Source organism: Microtus oregoni, unplaced genomic scaffold (genome assembly GCF_018167655.1).
Source record: "Microtus oregoni isolate MIOR12 unplaced genomic scaffold, Mior012 000033F_ref0000390, whole genome shotgun sequence".
NCBI lineage: Eukaryota > Metazoa > Chordata > Mammalia > Rodentia > Cricetidae > Microtus > Microtus oregoni.
The window spans coordinates 12,061,761-12,079,353 of record NW_024543092.1 but is presented as its reverse complement, the minus strand read 5'-3'; the positions used below and the strand labels follow the sequence as shown (position 1 = coordinate 12,079,353).

Sequence of the window (17,593 nt, the reverse complement as noted above, 5' to 3'; positions counted from 1 at the left end):
CCTTGTTCACCCCAATGAGGTGGCTGCTTTTTTTTTTTTTGTCTCTGTGACTCAAGTCACTACAACAAATGGTGCTGTCCCATGAGCCATCTGTGAACTCGGTGCGAGAGAAGGGCGAGGCGCTTCTGGAACTGGTACAGGATCAGACGCTAAAGGACAAGATACAGAAACTTCAAAGTGACTTCCAGGACCTCTGCAGCATAGGAAAGGTGAGGAAGGGGAGGCACTGAGCATGCTGACTACCCAGGAGGTGACAAAGCCTGCTTCTGTTTCCTCTACTATAGACTTTTGAGGACTGGCATCGGCCAGAGGCACTTTAATAGCATGACAGCTGATTTTCCCATTCCTGATGGTTTTCCATGTAATTCACTTCCTATTAGACGCTGGGGATGGAGCCCATGCCCTTGACTGTACTATCCATACACTCTACACCTAAGCTGCCTCCTAGCCCCATCCTGGTGGTTTCTGGCACAATCCAGTTTGCCTAGCTTCCGAGTTATCCGAGACATCGTTTAAATATAACACAATTCTGAATCTGTCTTAGACTCAAAAGTCAACTCTGACACATGCCTGGTTTTGCAGGAGCACGTCCTCAATCTGGAAGCTAAAGTCCGAGACCACGAAGACTACAACAGTGAACTCCAAGAGGTAGAAAAGTGGCTGCTGCAGATGTCCAGCCGCCTGGTGGCACCCGACCTTCTGGAGGCCAGCAGCCTGGAGACCATTACCCAGCAGCTTGCCCATCACAAGGTAGAACTACTCTCACCCCCCGGGGGCTTTGACAGCCCCGACACTGTGTATGTGCCTGCATGTGTCTGTGCGTATGTGCATGTGGGTACACACGTGTGCATATGCATGTGTAAACGTGTGTCTTCAAGTGCAGCTCTGAATTACGACTGTGCTTCAAGAGCCTCATGTGAGCCTCACGTGCAGCTGACAATTTAGAGCCACTGAACTTGATATCCTTGGGAGAGTAAAGATTACTCAGCTCATAGCACTCGGCTTCTGAGCACGCTGCACTCGGTTGAGCTCATAGTTTTTGTTGTTTTTTTTTGTTTGTTTGTTTTGTTTTGTTTTTGTTTTTGTCTTTTTTGGTCTTGGAATTTAGTCAGCACGGATCTTTTAGCAAAGGAAGAGATTCCTCCTACTTTAGAAACACATGCCAGCCATGGAACACAGGACTGGGAGTCAGTCTGCAGTCTACGCCAGCCACATATCCTTCCTAACTGGGACCTGAGCCTCTGGGGTAGTTGTCCTATTGTCTCACCTCGTAACTGTGCTGGAAACCCTAGGGAATGGCATTTGTGCAAGCACTTTGTGAGCCACTGAGGGCAACACTGAGGGCAGACATTCTTATCTTCGCAGGTCTGTGTTCTTAGTAATTACACATGATACTGACAGATGGCATGTGGACCATTTTATGGAATGACCTACTCTGATCTTAAGGAGAAATAATTTTATCTGCGAAGTAAATCAATACCCTGTGGTGTGCCGTGAAGACATAAGCCTCGTTGCCAGAAGGAAATTTTCACCTCACAAATAGTTGTAGAAAATCAACTACTAATCTATGACCAGATTTCTGTGAACATGCTGGGTCTCATTTGATCCTGGAAGCTAAGTGGGGTCGGGTGTGCTCAGAACATGGATGGGGAACAAACAGCTATCGCGCTGATATTGGCAGGCTCCAAAAACATGCTCTCCTATTTTGCATCCTGTTGCTGTGGTAACTACCATGGCCAAAAGCAACCTGGGAAGAAAAGGATTTATTTCACCTTACAGCTTACAGAGGGAGTCAGGGTGGGGGTTTCAGCGCAGGGACAGAAACAGAGACCATGGAGGATGCACACTACTGCCTTGCTTGCTATGGCTTGCTCAGCTGCTTTCTTATACAACTCAGGACCACCTGCCCAAGAGTGGCCTTGCCCATAGTACACTGGGACCTCCCACATCAATCATTAATCAAGAAAATGTCTTACAGAGTTTCCCAAAGACCAATTTCATAGAGACATTTTTTTTCAACTGATGGTCCTTCTTCTTAGATGACCCTAGCTTGTGTCATGATGTCAAAAGACTAACCAGTACATATACTAACCCAGTAGATAGTCCATTCCTGCAGGAATCTGGGGGAGTGATTTCTCCTCTCCTTCTCCTCTCCCTCTCTCCCTCTTCCCCTCTCTCTCTAGCCTAGGATATAATACGTCAGTTTTAAACTGAAGACAAAAGCGGTTCCCACGTTTGTTTAATATCCACTCACACAAGCCCACTGGACAGAGGAAAATGCAGCATCCCCTAAGAGCCCAACCATGATTCCATTATGTAGAGATGTATCCCCCCCAGGCACCCTTGTGTTGGAATGTGACTCTTGCCATAGTATTGTGTGACCTATAATGTCTCTAGCCTCATTTGACAAGCTTGCTTCTTGCTCCCTGAACAATCTGTGAGCATGCTCACTGGATAATGAATATGAGAAGAGCTGTGGGGCCCGAAGTCCAGAAGGATATGTCCGAAACTGGGAGGCTAGGTTACCTTGATATGACCTTTCTGGGCTTTAGTCCCTCATCTGCATGACAATGGCTTATTTATAATTTCCAGATTACAGTGAACAATTAACTGTAAGCATGATAGTTATTTTTATTATCTAAATGTTATTGAATGTAAATTTTATATTGTATTATTACAGAAACCAGAGCAGTAGATAAATTAAATAGTATATCATCTGAGGTTAAAAAAGAAAACAAAAAAAAATGCCTAGGTTCTAACAAACAGATGTGACCCACAGGTGGACATTTTTGACCCTGGCTGTGTGGTCATAGCAGTGCCTCTCTGAGGCCACCTGTGCACACACTGTAGCCCTGAAATCACTTCACTGTCACTGTCACGCGACTGATCCGCAGCTCATTCACTCTTCCCATTGGTGGCTTCCTGAAATACTCATTTGCTTTTTAACCTAAAGCATCACCAAGATAAATCACAAAACTCTTTTAAAAGGTCTGTTAGACAATAAAATGAGATCTTAAACTCGGTGCTCAATAAAGAGGTTGACGCAAGCTGGAGATGGAATCCTGGGAGCTCTCCACCTCTTCTGTTGCAGGCGATGATGGAAGAAATAGCAGGCTTTGAAGACCGCCTGGATGACCTTAAAACCAAAGGCGACACTTTGATAGCCCAGTGTCCAGACCACCTGCAAGCTAAGCAGAAACAGAGCGTGCAAGCTCACCTGCAGGGCACGAAGGACAGCTACTCGGCCATCTGCAGCACAGCACAGAGGGTGAGTGCTGTGGAGGCTTCCCCACAGTGACTGAAGAGGAAGGCCTGGTTTTCAAAAATGAGCCAATGCCTAAATCTTTAGAGTGGCTTTGGTATTTCGTAAGCAGACGGAGTTCACAACTAAACAAGCAGGTCGGGCCTCTGTTCCATGTGAGGAAGCTTGGAAATAAGACGTCCACTTCCATCCAACCCTTTAAAGAAAGGATTAATTATGAAAACATATTAGGCTCGGAATGTGGCTCACTTTGCAGCATGTCTGTCTAGCATGCACCATGTCTAGGGTCTGATCCTCAGCACATATAAACCAATAGTGGTGTCTTATGTCTGTAATCTTAGCACTATAGAAATAGAGGTCACAGGACCCGAAGGTCATAGTCACCCATACTATACTACATTGCAAGTTCCAAGTCAGCCAGGGTGACATATAACCTGTCTCAGACAAAACGAAAGATAGAAGCTGTTCAGCAAATTGGGTGCATTGACTCGTGCCGAAAATCCCCACACTTGGAAGATTGAGGCAGGATAGTTGGGAAGACTTCAAGGCCAGGCTAGGCTGCAAAGTGAGACCTTGTCTCAAAGCAAGCAAAAGGAAAACTTACATTGGCAGTTTTTAATCTTTTTTTTTACACACAATCAAAACTCCCCCCATAGTTTGCCATTTATTCTGAAGCACTAAAATAAATGCATTTTCATTCTCACCATTCATTAATTTTTAACATTTGGGGGCCTAGTTTTCTACTCTGAATATTTTTGGGCACTTGAATAAAAATTGTAAATATGAAGTAAGTCCTTGTCAGTTTGGAATTGTACTTTAATGGGTATATTTCCACAAAAACTGCATTCTCAACACCATAGAAATAGGTCTACAATAAATAAGAACTGTTCTTTTAATAATAACTAGTATTGTCAGCAAGTTGATTTCTATTGTTAGAGGCACTGGTTTTTATTATTTTGATTTTGGTTGTTCTGGTGGTGGTGGTGATGAGCTTTGTTTTGTGTGTTGTTGTTTTTGAGACAGAGTTTTGCTATTTCACCCTGGCTGGCGTAGAACTCACTATGTAGACAAGGCTAGCCTCCAGCTTTCAGAGATCTACCTATTTCTCCCTCCAGAGTGCTGGAAGTAAAAGTGTATATCACCATCCCAGTTATTGTGGGATTTTTAAATCATGTCAAGTGTTTCTGTTTTTAAAGTATTACACTAGGCTGGCCAGGAGGAACTAATTGGACACACTGGGAAGAGAGACTGATCTGTGTTTACAATGAGAGAAATAACAGAAATTGTAGACGATGCGGTTGGTTCCTTAGACTATAAAAATTCATCTTGATAACATATTTGTTTTTTTCTTTTAAAATGAAGACATACTAACTTACATTGGCCTGCCTTGAGCTCATTTTATAGACCAAGGTAGCCAAGTTGATCAAATGATTGAAAATGAATTGATTGAATAGTCATATCGGAAAAACATATAGAAATGAATCTCAATTGTTCTTTTAATATTTTTAGATTTATTTATTTTATGTGTATGAGTGTTTTGCCTGAATGTGCACTGTATGATGGATGTGTACAGTTCCTGAAGAGAGCCGAAGGGGCTCTTAGCCCCTGGGAACTGACATTACAAATGGCTATGAGCGGTCTTGTGGTGCTGGGGACCAAACCTGGGGCCACTGCTCTCAACCATCGCCCAGCCCTGGTCTGTGGTTCCCCAATATAGCTTCCATGGTGGAATGTGTCTCTCAAGCTCCTCCACTTCTCTGTGTGCTATTTATTCCTAGCAAAAGCGTCGGAGTTAGAGAAGTTTGGTTGTCTTTTAAAAATGGCGATTCATTGCTTTTTATTTTTAGCTCCTAGTTTCAACAAAAACTCCACTATTTATAATACAGAGAGAAGTTTTGGGAACCTCTGGCTTATGTTCTTGTTTATTTCAATGACTTCATGTACTCTAACACATTTTATTCCTTATATGAACAATGGGTCTGTTATATCTGACGTTGTTATATGTGGATAGATACAGAAATTATAAAGTGGACTGTGGCCAGTGAATTTTGTATCAAGTTCTGGAACACTTTTGATCATGTTAGATATACATAGTACTAGGGAGTCCTGAGGATTTTAAGTGACCTGTTCCTCATGCTTATTCAAATTTAGTGATGTTTGTAGAGACAGAAGTCAACTCTAACATCTTGGCCCCATTCTGCCTCAGGTGTACCGCAGTTTGGAATATGAACTTCAGAAGCATGTGAGCCGGCAAGACACCCTGCAGCAGTGCCAGGCATGGATCTCTGCAGTCCAGCCAGACCTGAAGCCCAGCCCGCAGCCACCTCTGAGCCGGGCAGAAGCTGTCAAGCAGGTAGTGGAGTCTGGGAAGTTTATTTTCCTTATGAGTCATTCATTCATTACTCTGCTGGATTCTAGGAGCAGCAAAGTATCAGGGAAGCCTGACCTCATGGTATGTGTTCTAACACAAGCAGGGCACCTGTGGAATAGACAGAATATTGTCCTTTACCAAAGCTCAACTCTGAGACCTGATCAGTAGGCAGCTATTGGCTCCGTCACTTCATTTCTCTGAGCCTGAGTTCGCTCCTGTGTGAAACAATGCTTGTCAGTACAGCTGTTACTCAACACGCATGAGGAGTTGGTTTCAGGGACCCTGTGGATACCCCCAATATGCAGGTATTCGATCCCTTGTTGGAAATGGTGTGTGTAGTATCAGTGATGATCTTATCCATGTTTACCCAGCTTCTTCACACTCTCTATAAATTATTCTGAACACTTCATGCAATACAATCTCACAAAAATGAAATGGCTGCTATGAAGTTGTGTAGGCAACCATGATGAGGAATTACGTCTGTGCATCTTCACGACAGACGCAATTTTGGTTTCCTTCAAATGCTCTCAGTGGACAAGTGTGTGGGTACAGAATCTCGGGCTAGAGGGCCAGCTGTGCAGATAGCTCTGAAGTCTGCTGAAATCCAAATGTCATCTCACAAAGGAATCTGAGCTGTAAACAGAGAAGCAATGCTGACCTCCCCCATGGTTGTTTTTCTTTCTCCATAAACGAGGTGCTTAGGAAGCGATTGTGGAATGGATGAGGAAGGGAATGCTAACTGTTGCCACATGAAAGGAATTTACTGCATATTAATATTAATCTGCGGGCTTATAATCATGCTACAGAAACTTCCTTAGGACATGAAGAAATATTTTAAAACCTTTGTGCTTAGCAGGTTAACATGCAGGGCAAATCTTGTGAGAAATAGAGGAAATTGATTGTAAATGTTATTACTGCCAGATGAATTAATGGGATCAACTAAAAATTTCAAATTTCTTACTTCAGAGATCAATATAACACCCTTGCTCATTTAGTCCATAAAGAAAGTGCCCTTTTATTCCATTCCAGTGTGAACTGGCTTAAATGATTTATGCTATTTAAGCCATGAAAATGTTCCCATCAGTACACACATCATATTTTGGAAAGCACTATATCAGAAAAAAAAAATGTGCCTTTTTTTAAGCCAAGAAAAAATAATTAAAGGCTACTTATATTCTGGGTTTTTCAATTTTACAGTCTGCATTGCGTATTAAACAACATGAAGCAGTGAGGTCCCTTGTGGCATTCTTGCAGATCCTCAGGTTGCACCTTCTCTGTCCTCTCTTGCCCCTCCCCTGCTGCCCTTCATTCCTAACAGCCCCATTTGCTCTCAAGTCCACTTTTCCATTCTCTAAATTATATGTGTGAGAAAAACCATGATGCTTGTCCCTCTTAGTCTGGCTTGTTTTGCTTAACGCGGCGATCTTCAGTTCCATCCCCCTGCCTCACGGCAGAACGTTACATCTCCATCAAATCCCTAGTCCACATTTTTTTTTCCCACTGTAAGCTTCCTTGAGTCTCTCCTTCTCTGTGCGGGACTTTATTATGGATGTATTCTATTTAAAACACTCCAAAATAAATATTTCTCCTTTGTTCCCACCAAAAAGGTGTTTCTCACAATGGCCTTCTGCCAGAACAGGGCAGGATTCACTGTGCTAACCCGGAGGCCCCCCACTAATCTTGCTCAGGTTCCTGAGTGTGCAGCTCTGTGCCCCACTGCCCTCCCGCAGACTTTCTGTATGCCTGTCACTTACTTGAAAGTAGCTACAGAAGAGATTCGAGGCTGTGGGCCATCTGGATCTGAGACACTGAAGACGAAGGAATTTTGTTTCGTCAATTTCTTTTCTGTTCTTTGTTTTCTTCCATCTCGTTAATGTTTTCCTTGCTGGATGCTGTCCTCGTGCCAAGCCGAACAGGCATCTCACAGTTGACTAGTACAGACATGGGGCTGGAGCACTCCACTACTGAAGACTCCACACAGAGGCAGATTCAGAGTTAGGCTTTGGTCAGCATCTGCACTGTGGTCCCAAGTTGTATTTTGACCCTCTAATACCCTTTCTTCTGTAAATACATACCAGCGACTCTCCGTGTGACCACAAGAGACTGGCACAATAATTCAATCCCATTCAGAGTTAGATGTTTTTATAAGGCATGGGACAGGAATTGGAGAGATGAGAAAAATATGCCAGATTGATTTGTCTTGTAAGTTAATGCTAGCAATGATCACTTGCACCTGTCTCTACTGGCTAGGGTTAAAGCAGCTTTATCAATCACAAAGTAAATAATTGTCCTTTAAATTACAAGTATTCTTAAAACTCAAATTTTGACAGCTTATTCTCTTATCATTTCTAAATGTCCATCTGTCTGGGCCATGGGTCAAGGCCGGGGTCCACAGGACGTGGGGTGATGCTGCTCACACTGGTTAATGATTGGTGTCACTTTACACAGTGGATACCCAAGGCTCTGCTCTTACTAGGTGGGAAGTAGATCAGTATTTATTATATCGACATGAGAAGCAGACAGGTCCCCTGTGCTCTCCGTTGCTGTATGTGTCCCCTGTAGACTGCTCACTCCATGGTAAAAGCCACTCTCAGGCCAAGGCCTGGTCATAATTCTTCTAATGCCATTCTATGATCCTGCAGCATAAATTCCAAATTTTATTCCATGGCCGACGAATAGGCTGTAATCACAATTGGCCAAACAAAGGAGACTTGAGGTAGTGAAGAGTTTACTTTTTAAAACTCTGCTGAGACTGGAACGGTGGTCTAGATTTGGGTGACATCAAATTACCCCCCAACCCAGGGTCATTCGGCCATGATGAAGCACATAGTCAGACACCGTGATTAATAGTGGCTGGGAGGCTGTTGGTTCTAAGCAGGTACAGACTAAGGATGCTACTGAGCAGCCCATGGTGTAAAGGACAGACCTCCCCTCGAGGAGCTATTTGCCTCAGTCGTCCATGGCTCTGGGATTGGAGACTGTTGAGTAGAGGCAGAAACCAGAACAGTGGGATGTTCGGCTTTTTCTCTTTAACATGGTAGCTTCCAGTTCTATCTATTCGCCTTCACGGAGCATACTTTCATTTTCCCTTAGAGCAGAAGGAGACTCCATGGTGGGGACACAGCATGTTTTCTTCAGACTGTGAGCTTCCTTGAGCCTTTTGTTGTCCTCTGCTTTTTACTGCAGATGTAATTAATTCCCTACAAGAGTCCCCAGGACTTGGTCTCTGTCACTCCCCTGACCTCTGCTCTGTTCCCTCTGCTCCAGCCTTTGTACCTAGTGTCCTTCTGTGTGGATTGTCCTTACCCTGTTTGATGGCTTGCTTCCTGAATATGTTCAGATCTAATCCTCTGAACAGTCTTGGAGATACACTACTGTGGAGTAGCAGGGCTTCCTCCACATAATCCTCTCTCCACCTTTTCTTTTCCACATGGTGTTTAGCACAACTATGCTAAGTATCTGCGGACATATTACCTTGTCTTTCCTTAGAAGAACACCAGTTCCACCATGGCCTACATTCTGTTGTGTGGACTACTTTACACCTAGTATCTAAAATGTATTCTCCCTCAATGATCCGCCTCTGTAAAGAGACCCATGTTTCTGTGTTTCTATAAAGAAATGGGGGGGGGGGGGAAACTACCCGCATAAGCCCCTCTTGGAATCTGATAAAGGAAAGAGCAGGTTATGAACTTCTCGCTGAGGAAGGAACCCCAGCCATATCGCTCCAGCGAAGCTTCTCAGCTCACCCTGACAGTGGTCTCGTCTCCACGTTCTGCACAGCCTGTGAATGAGCAGAGAAGACGAGGCTGCGACTGCTTTTCCTGATATAAAAGGGAAACGCAGGTGCTGTGAGAAAATCTGGAAAGACTGGAGACGAGCCTTGGGTTTTCCCCTTTCCCAGACCACGCAGACGGCTTTAATTATAATACGAACCAGATGGTGGACAAACAGATCCGCCAGTGTGTTTGGAATTCTCCCCATGAGTCACAGATATATTTCAGGACAGGGTGAAAATACTGGCAAAGAAAGACGGTGTCTGAAATATCAATAAAATGCTCCCTACCACACAGTTTGCTACCTCAACAGTGCACCCCTCTCATTGACTCTGACAAACGCCTTCTTTTTTCCTTCAGGTCAAACACTTCAGAGCTCTGCAAGAGCAGGCAAGGACCTACTTGGATCTCCTCTGCTCCATGTGTGACTTGTCAGACTGCTCAGTGAAAACCACCGCCAAAGATATCCAGCAAACAGAGCAGCTGGTAACAACAAGAGTTGCATGATCACAGCAAACTGTCTGTTCTCTTCTTCAGATCTGCTTCAAAGGCTGTCAGGTTTAAAGAGAATATTTCCTGGGCGAGTCCTGGTATGATCTTCTTAGATCGTAATGATGAGTTAGTATACGGATGTGTTAGCCATCACGAACATGGAAGTGGGTACTAATGGAGTCGCAGCTGAATTGTTCAGTCTCCTCAACCCCCGCCATCTGTGCGTCCCCCAGTCTAATGACCAGCTTCTTGCTATCTTCATATTCTCTCACACCTTTCTCCTTTAAGTAATACTCAACCTGAGGAACCCCCTGCCCTTGCTTCTTTGTATCAAGCCTGCCATGGGCTAGTGCTTAAATCCTCCCGAAAGGTGATAGCGTCTAAGTATCTTAAATAGACACAATAAAACAAGTTATACACCTCCCAAAGCCAGCAAAGCAGATTGCAAAGGACAATCAGAAACATTAATAAAGCAATGCGGAGCCCCGTGGAGCAGTCTGTGATCCCACAACTGGGCGGGGTCTGGGAGGTTGAAGCAGGAGGATTGTCAGGACCTCCAGGCCACCCTAGGCTGTATGATTCCCTGTTTAAAAAAAAAAATCAAACCCTCAGAGTTTTCTAAGATGAAAAGACAAACGTGTTAGAGATGTAAGCCTTTCTTAATTACTCCAACCCAATTTACCAGTCAAATAACGAATCTCCTGCTCAGCCCGATGGGTAAAGCTTTAGGGGCGGCTTTTGATCTCAGACACTTAAAATTTCTTGGATCCTCACATCACTGATTAAAATTACATGGGAGAACTCTTAGATGTTTTCATTCTTTAGGACTCTTGAGCCTAAAGGAAAACTGCTTTTCTCAGCACAAATAAAGAGGCACTTTTCTGTTGTAGCTGAGTGGAGTGTGCACACGGTGCCTGCGGACCCCCTGACAGCCCACACCTCTCAGTCACCGAGCAGAGATAGGAACTGATGGCATTTCACTGTGCTTTCTCCAGATTGAACAAAGGCTGGTCCACGCCCAGAACATGACTCAGGGCTGGGAAGAGATCAAGCACCTGAAGGCCGAGCTCTGGATTTACCTGCAGGACGCTGACCAACAGCTGCAGAACATGAAGAGGAGGCACGCGGAGCTGGAGCTGAATATCGCCCAGAGCATGGTCTCTCAAGTCAAGGTGGGAACTACCGTCTGCCCGAGGGGCATAAGGGAGGCCAAGAACAGCAAAAGATGCAATGGACTCCATACATTCATTTCCGTATGCCTGAGCCTTGTGAGCCCTCAGACACCAGGACGGTCACCTAAGGAGCAGGAGTGTGGGCAGCAAACAACCATAGGTTGAACACAGTGACACACACTTGTAGCGCACCATACTTGAAGGCTAGGGAAGGAAAACGGCTTGAGCCCAGGAGGTAAAGACTAGTCCAGGGAATGTAGCAAGACCCTGTCCCAGTAAGTAAATAAATAATATTTCATGTATAGTCTCAGAGTTCTACATGGCCATTTTCATATGAAACATTCACTGTTGGCAGGCACCACAGTGACCTTTAGCCTACAGAACTAGGGCACTGCTGACCTTTAACCTACAGAACTGGGGCACTGCTGACCTTTAACCTAAAGAACTGGGGACTACTGACTTTTAGCCTGCAGAACTGGGAACTGCTGTTTGCAAACACGAGACCTCATTGTTCAGTTTTTGTTTTTGTTTGTTTGTTTTTGTTTTTCAAGACAGGGTTTCTCTGTAGCTTTGGAGCCTGCCCTATTTGTTTTCTGTTTTGTTTTTTGAGACAGGGTTTCTCTGTGTAGCCCTGGCTATCCTGGAACTCACTCTGTAGACCAGGCTGGACTGGAACTCACAGAAATCCACCTGCCTCTGCCTTCCAGGTGCTGGGATTAAAGGTGTCCACCCCCACCACCTGGTTTAAACATTTTGTCATGCAATATATTTTGAGACAATTAAGCTCTTACCTCAAGGAAACACACTTCTAGATTTTGTCCGTACTTCTCAAAACAATACAAAGCAAGGAAGAAAGTATCCAAGTTCCTCTAGTCTTCCTCAGTTGGGAATTAATGTTCACCAGGAATAATGGTGATTTTCAAATTTTCTTTTGGTTTTTTAAAACTATATTTAAAGGCAATGCATCTGTGTTTCAGTCTGTTTACATTGTCATCCTCAGGATTTTGCTTCGCAGCTGCAGAGCAAACAGGCCTCCATCAGCACCATCATAGAGAAGGTGAACTCACTGACAAAGAACCAGGAGTCTCCTGAGCACAAGGAAATCAGTCACCTGAATGACCAGTGGCAAGACCTTTGCCTGCAGGCTGGCCAGCTGTGTGCGCAGAGGGAACAGGACCTTCAGAGGAGCAGCCATTACCACGACCACATGGAGATTGTTGAAGCCTTTCTTGAAAAGTTTACTACAGAATGGGATAACCTGGCCAGGTAGCAGAACTCACCCAGTGGGTCACCGTGATGATGAGTTAGAAGTTGGCAGAATAGCACTAAGATCCTAATGTTGAGCAGTAGGCAGGGGAGCTTCCTGGTTTAATTTAACACTATTAGCAAAAAGCAAGAGAGACGCGTTTGTCTGTGATCTCAGACACTATTCCAGAGATAAGAACTGAATGTTGTCACCTTAACTGTCAGTCAGTGATTGCCATCCATGACTTCAGAGTGGATTCATCTTGAACCTCCATGGCCCAGAAGTTTCGCTGCAAGTCTGTCAAGTCCCTGAGCTACATATATTCCAAGTAGTTTAGTCGTGTCTGGTCACTGTATAACAAATGTTTCTTATTGCTCTGACCATGTACTATTTAGGCTCAGAGTTCAGGGGAATGCAGTCCATTGTAGAGAGAAGATGAAGGGCTAGGCATCCCCACAGTGGCAAGGGTGTGTCTGGCCTATGACTTCTTGGAACAGGTACCGGGAGCAGATAGAAAGCAAACTGGGTTATATACCCTCAAAGCTCGTTTCTGGTGACCTGCTTCCTTTAGCAAAGCTTCACTTCTACAACTCTCCAAACAACAGCGCCACCAACTGGGCACAAAGTGTTCAAACACATGATCCTATGGGGAACACTGCAGTTTTAATCCACATCAGTCATGTTCTAAAGAATTATTCCGCCATTCGATTAAATTATGCCCTTTGAGATGTCTGGTCCTTGAATCCCTCATGGCTTTTATTCCTTAAAAATTAAGTGCCTGCGTTTTACACACACACACACACACACACACACACACACATACACACACACATACACACACACGCTAGTATATTATGTGAAAACATTTCATGCTTTCGAACACTACAATTACTAAAAAATAAATTTTTTATATGACCTATTATGTTTTTACAATACAAAATGCCATTATTGTTCTAGAAGTAGGTAGATCGTGGTGATGTTTTACAGTTTGTTTATTTTAGCATACCATTTTCTCATTTCTACTCTTTCTTGATGCTCAGCCCTTTGCTGTTTTTTTAAATAAATACAGTTATTATCAGCCAAACCTCCCCATATATTCGGCTTACATTAATTCTATAGGTACCTTAAACCTAATGTATCCAAGACCAAATGCAATCATAATGCCAACAAGCCTGATTTCTCATACTACAGAACTGAGCACCTGCAAATTTAAGAGACTATAAGATCCAGCTTTTTCATATGGGCTTTGTAATGAAGAGGCTAATGATTTAAATCACACATTTACTTAAAAGTTTTTCTCATATCAAAGTACAGAGACACATAAAAACAACCAAGTCTATCTAGACAGCTCCTGGGTCATTAGCTATACCTTCTTGATCCTGCCATCTATCACTCTACCATTTATACCTTGATCCAACAAAAAGACTATACTACTATTACTATTTATTGCATTAAACACTATTTTTCTGTGACAGTATATCTGTGTTTTTCTATCTGTAACACCACATATGTTATTAGGGAGATTATAAGATCCAAGGAAAGCTAAAAACACGTGGAAGTGTGGTTGGAAGGCAGCATTGTCTAGTATAGCAATAAAAGAGTTGAGAAGCACATAGGCATCTTGGTCTGATTCAAGGACTGGATGAGGCTTGATTCCTAATGCCAACAGCTTTATTGGTCAGCCATTATCTGAATCAGTCATGGAGAATCTAAGCTATGAATGCCCACCTAATGAAAATACTGAAATGTCCTTTAAGAGGGCAAGGAACTGACTTGCTCCTGTGTTCTTTGTGTATGTACAGATCCAACGCAGAAAGCACAGCTGTCCACTTGGAGGCATTGAAGAAGTTAGCTTTGGCCTTGCAGGAGAAGAAGAATGCCATTGAAGACCTGAAAGACCACAAGCAGAAACTGATAGAGCACCTGAGTCTGGATGACAGAGAGTTGGTCAAAGAGCAGACCAGTCACTTGGAGCGACGCTGGTTTCAGCTCGAGGACCTGGTCAAAAGGAAAATCCAGGTGTCAGTCACCAACTTGGAGGAATTAAATGTCGTCCAATCCAGATTCCAGGAGCTGATGGAGTGGGCAGAAGAGCAACAACCCAACATCGTGGAGGCCTTGAAGCAGAGCCCACCTCCCGACATGGCTCAGAACCTCCTCATGGACCACCTGGCCATCTGCAGTGAGCTGGAGACCAAGCAGATGCTCCTGAAGTCCCTGATGAAGGATGCAGATCGTGTGATGGCTGACCTTGGCCTCAATGAACGAAAGGTGATCCAGAAGGCACTCTCGGATGCCCAGAAGCATGTGAACTGTCTCAGCGACTTAGTGGGCCAGCGAAGGAAATACTTGAACAAGGCTCTGTCTGAGAAAACCCAGTTCCTCATGGCAGTCTTTCAGGCCACTAGCCAAATCCAACAACATGAGCGAAAGATCATGTTCCGGGAATATATCTGCCTACTTCCAGACGATGTGAGCAAGCAGATCAAAACATGTAAGACTGCCCAGGCCAGTCTTAAGACTTACCAAAATGAGGTCACCGGACTTTGGGCACAGGGTCGCGAATTGATGAAAGGAATAATAGAGCAAGAAAGGCCGGAAGTGCTGGGGAAGCTTCAGGAGTTGCAGAGCGTCTATGACACCGTTTTGCAAAAATGTAGTCACCGCTTGCAGGAGCTGGAGAAGAGCCTCGTTTCTAGAAAGCATTTTAAAGAAGATTTTGATAAAGCCTGCCATTGGCTTAAACAAGCAGACATTATCACTTTTCCTGAAATCAATCTCATGAATGAGAAGGTTGAACTCCATGCACAATTGGACAAATACCAGAACATTCTAGAACAATCTCCGGAGTACGAGAACCTTCTGCTCACACTGCAGAGGACTGGGCAGGCCATGCTGCCATCACTAAATGAAGTTGACCATTCCTACCTCAGTGAAAAACTCAGTGCTCTGCCCCAACAATTCAACGTCATTGTCGCCTTGGCTAAGGACAAGTTCTATAAAATCCAGGAAGCAATTCTGGCCCGAAAGGAATATGCTTCTTTGATAGACTTGACAACCCAGTCTCTGGGTGAACTGGAAGACCAATTCCTGAAGATGAGAAAAATGCCCTCAGACCTGATCGTTGAGGAGAGTGTGTCCCTTCACGAGAGCTGCAAAGCCATTCTGGGTGAGGTAGTGGGCCTTGGGGAAGCCATGAATGAACTGAACCAGAAGAAAGAAAGTTTTCGCAGCACGGGGCAGCCTTGGCAGCCAGAGAAGATGCTACACTTGGCCGCCCTATATCACAGGCTGAAACGACAAGCAGAGCAAAGGGTCGGTTTCTTAGAAGACACCACCAGCGCTTACAAAGAACATGCAAGGATGTGCCAACAGCTAGAGAGTCAACTGGAAGTCGTGAAAACAGAGCAGGCCAAAGTGAACGAGGAAACGCTGCCCGCGGAGGAGAAGCTCAAGGTATACCACTCACTGGCGGGAAGTTTGCAGGACTCGGGGATTCTGCTTAAACGAGTGGCTGTCCACCTCGAAGATCTTACTCCACACCTCGATCCCTCGGCTTATGAGAAAGCCAAGGGTCAGGTCCAGTCCTGGCAGGAGGAGCTGAAACAGTTGACATCCGGCGTCGGGGAGATGGTGACAGAGTGTGAGAGCAGAATGGTACAGAGCATAGACTTCCAGACGGAAATGAGCCGTTCCCTGGACTGGCTTCGGAGGGTGAAGGCGGAGCTCAGTGGGCCAGTGTGCCTGGACCTCAGCCTCCAGGACATCCAGGAGGAGATCCGAAAGATCCAGATCCACCAGGAGGAAGTGCTGTCTAGCCTGAGGATCATGAGTGCCTTGAGTCACAAGGAGCAGGAGAAGTTCGCCAAAGTCAAGGAGCTGATTTCTGCAGACCTGGAGCACACCTTGGCTGAGCTCAAGGAGCTGGACGGGGATGTGCAGGAAGCCCTGCGCACCCGGCAGGTCGGTAGGGGGCGCTCTGTCTTTCTTTTCCAGGCTGCTTCTCTGTAAACACATGAAAAATCTGGTTAGGGCGGGTTCTGTGTTTAAAGTCCAGTGCTTTATTTTATCCAAGTGCGGTGGGTCCCACATATAATTTCAGCTCTTGAGCTGTGGAAACAAGAGGATTAGGAGTTCAAGGCCATACTAAACTACAAACCACGTTGAGGCTATCCTGAACTTCAGGAGACCTTATCTTAAAGGACACAAAACTAAAAAGAAAAACAAAACAAAACAAACAACTGGACGTTGCTTTTTTTGCTGACTCATCAAACCATCCTCATTGGTGTCTTCAAAGACCATGTTTATTTTTTATGTGTACAGTCATTTTCATGTATCCCACACTGGATAATTTTACTTAAACTGGTATAGTGTGCCTTTTTTTCTTACCTTTAGTGGAGAGAGTAAATGATTTTGATAATGTATATTTAGAGGAGATAATAAATGATTTTGATAATGTGGCTTGCAACAGATTCGAACCAACAAACCATAGGGAAGATTTTCATTTTTTTGCAACTGACTTAGTATTTTGATTGACATATAGTCACTGTACATAGTCCTGGGTTTCCTAAAGACATTTCTGTGCGTTATCCCCCATCCCATTCATCTCCTGTCTTTCTCTAGTCTGTTTTCATCCTCATGCCCTAGACATGCACATTATGTGTGTTTGTACTAAAAAAAAAAAAGATCTAGGCTCTGCACACATAGTATGACACTCTCTAGGTGCATGCACTCTCCTGCAAATGACACCATCTCCTTGCTCATGGCTGAAGAAAGTTCCATCACTTATGCCTACCACATTTCTTTATCCATTCCTGTGGGTGGACCCTCAAGCATGACAAAGAGTGTTGCAATGAATGTAGATTTCCAAGTGTCTCTGTGACATGCTGTCCTAGAACTCTTCAGGAAAATACCCAGGAGTGGTATGGTTGGCTTATACAAAAGATCTGTTTGCAATTTTTTGAAGAACCTCCAGATTAATGCAATTGGCATAATTAAAAAAAAAACAAAACAAGTACGGACCTTTACCACTTCACACAACTCTCTTAACAATCGAGTATAGCAACATTATATTAGATGTCAGAAGGGACCTGGAGATGACGCCGAGCACGGCACAGTGTGTAGGGTACATGCACGCACTGCGGCGCTTTATACAAGAACCTTGCATGTCCTACATCAGCAGAGGTCATGGGAATCCTCCCCGCACGGAAGCATTGTGACTATACTGATAGAATATGTCCAGTGGGTACTTAGTGCCCTTTCATACTACATGAAATC

General features: G+C 44.3%; 1 protein-coding gene across 4 annotated transcripts in view; it reads left to right on the top strand.

Annotated features, from left to right (window-relative positions):
* Positions 1 to 17,593, top strand: part of Syne1 (spectrin repeat containing nuclear envelope protein 1) — a 461,524-nt gene that overhangs the window by 261,330 nt on the left and 182,601 nt on the right. For all 4 annotated transcript variants that reach the window (XM_041680032.1, XM_041680030.1, XM_041680029.1 and 1 more), the window contains 8 exons: positions 57 to 209; positions 583 to 750; positions 3,092 to 3,268; positions 5,469 to 5,615; positions 9,767 to 9,892; positions 10,894 to 11,070; positions 12,071 to 12,336; positions 14,119 to 16,279. In XM_041680032.1, the coding sequence (XP_041535966.1) occupies positions 57 to 209; positions 583 to 750; positions 3,092 to 3,268; positions 5,469 to 5,615; positions 9,767 to 9,892; positions 10,894 to 11,070; positions 12,071 to 12,336; positions 14,119 to 16,279 (3,375 nt within the window). The remainder of the gene's footprint in view (positions 1 to 56; positions 210 to 582; positions 751 to 3,091; positions 3,269 to 5,468; positions 5,616 to 9,766; positions 9,893 to 10,893; positions 11,071 to 12,070; positions 12,337 to 14,118; positions 16,280 to 17,593) is intronic.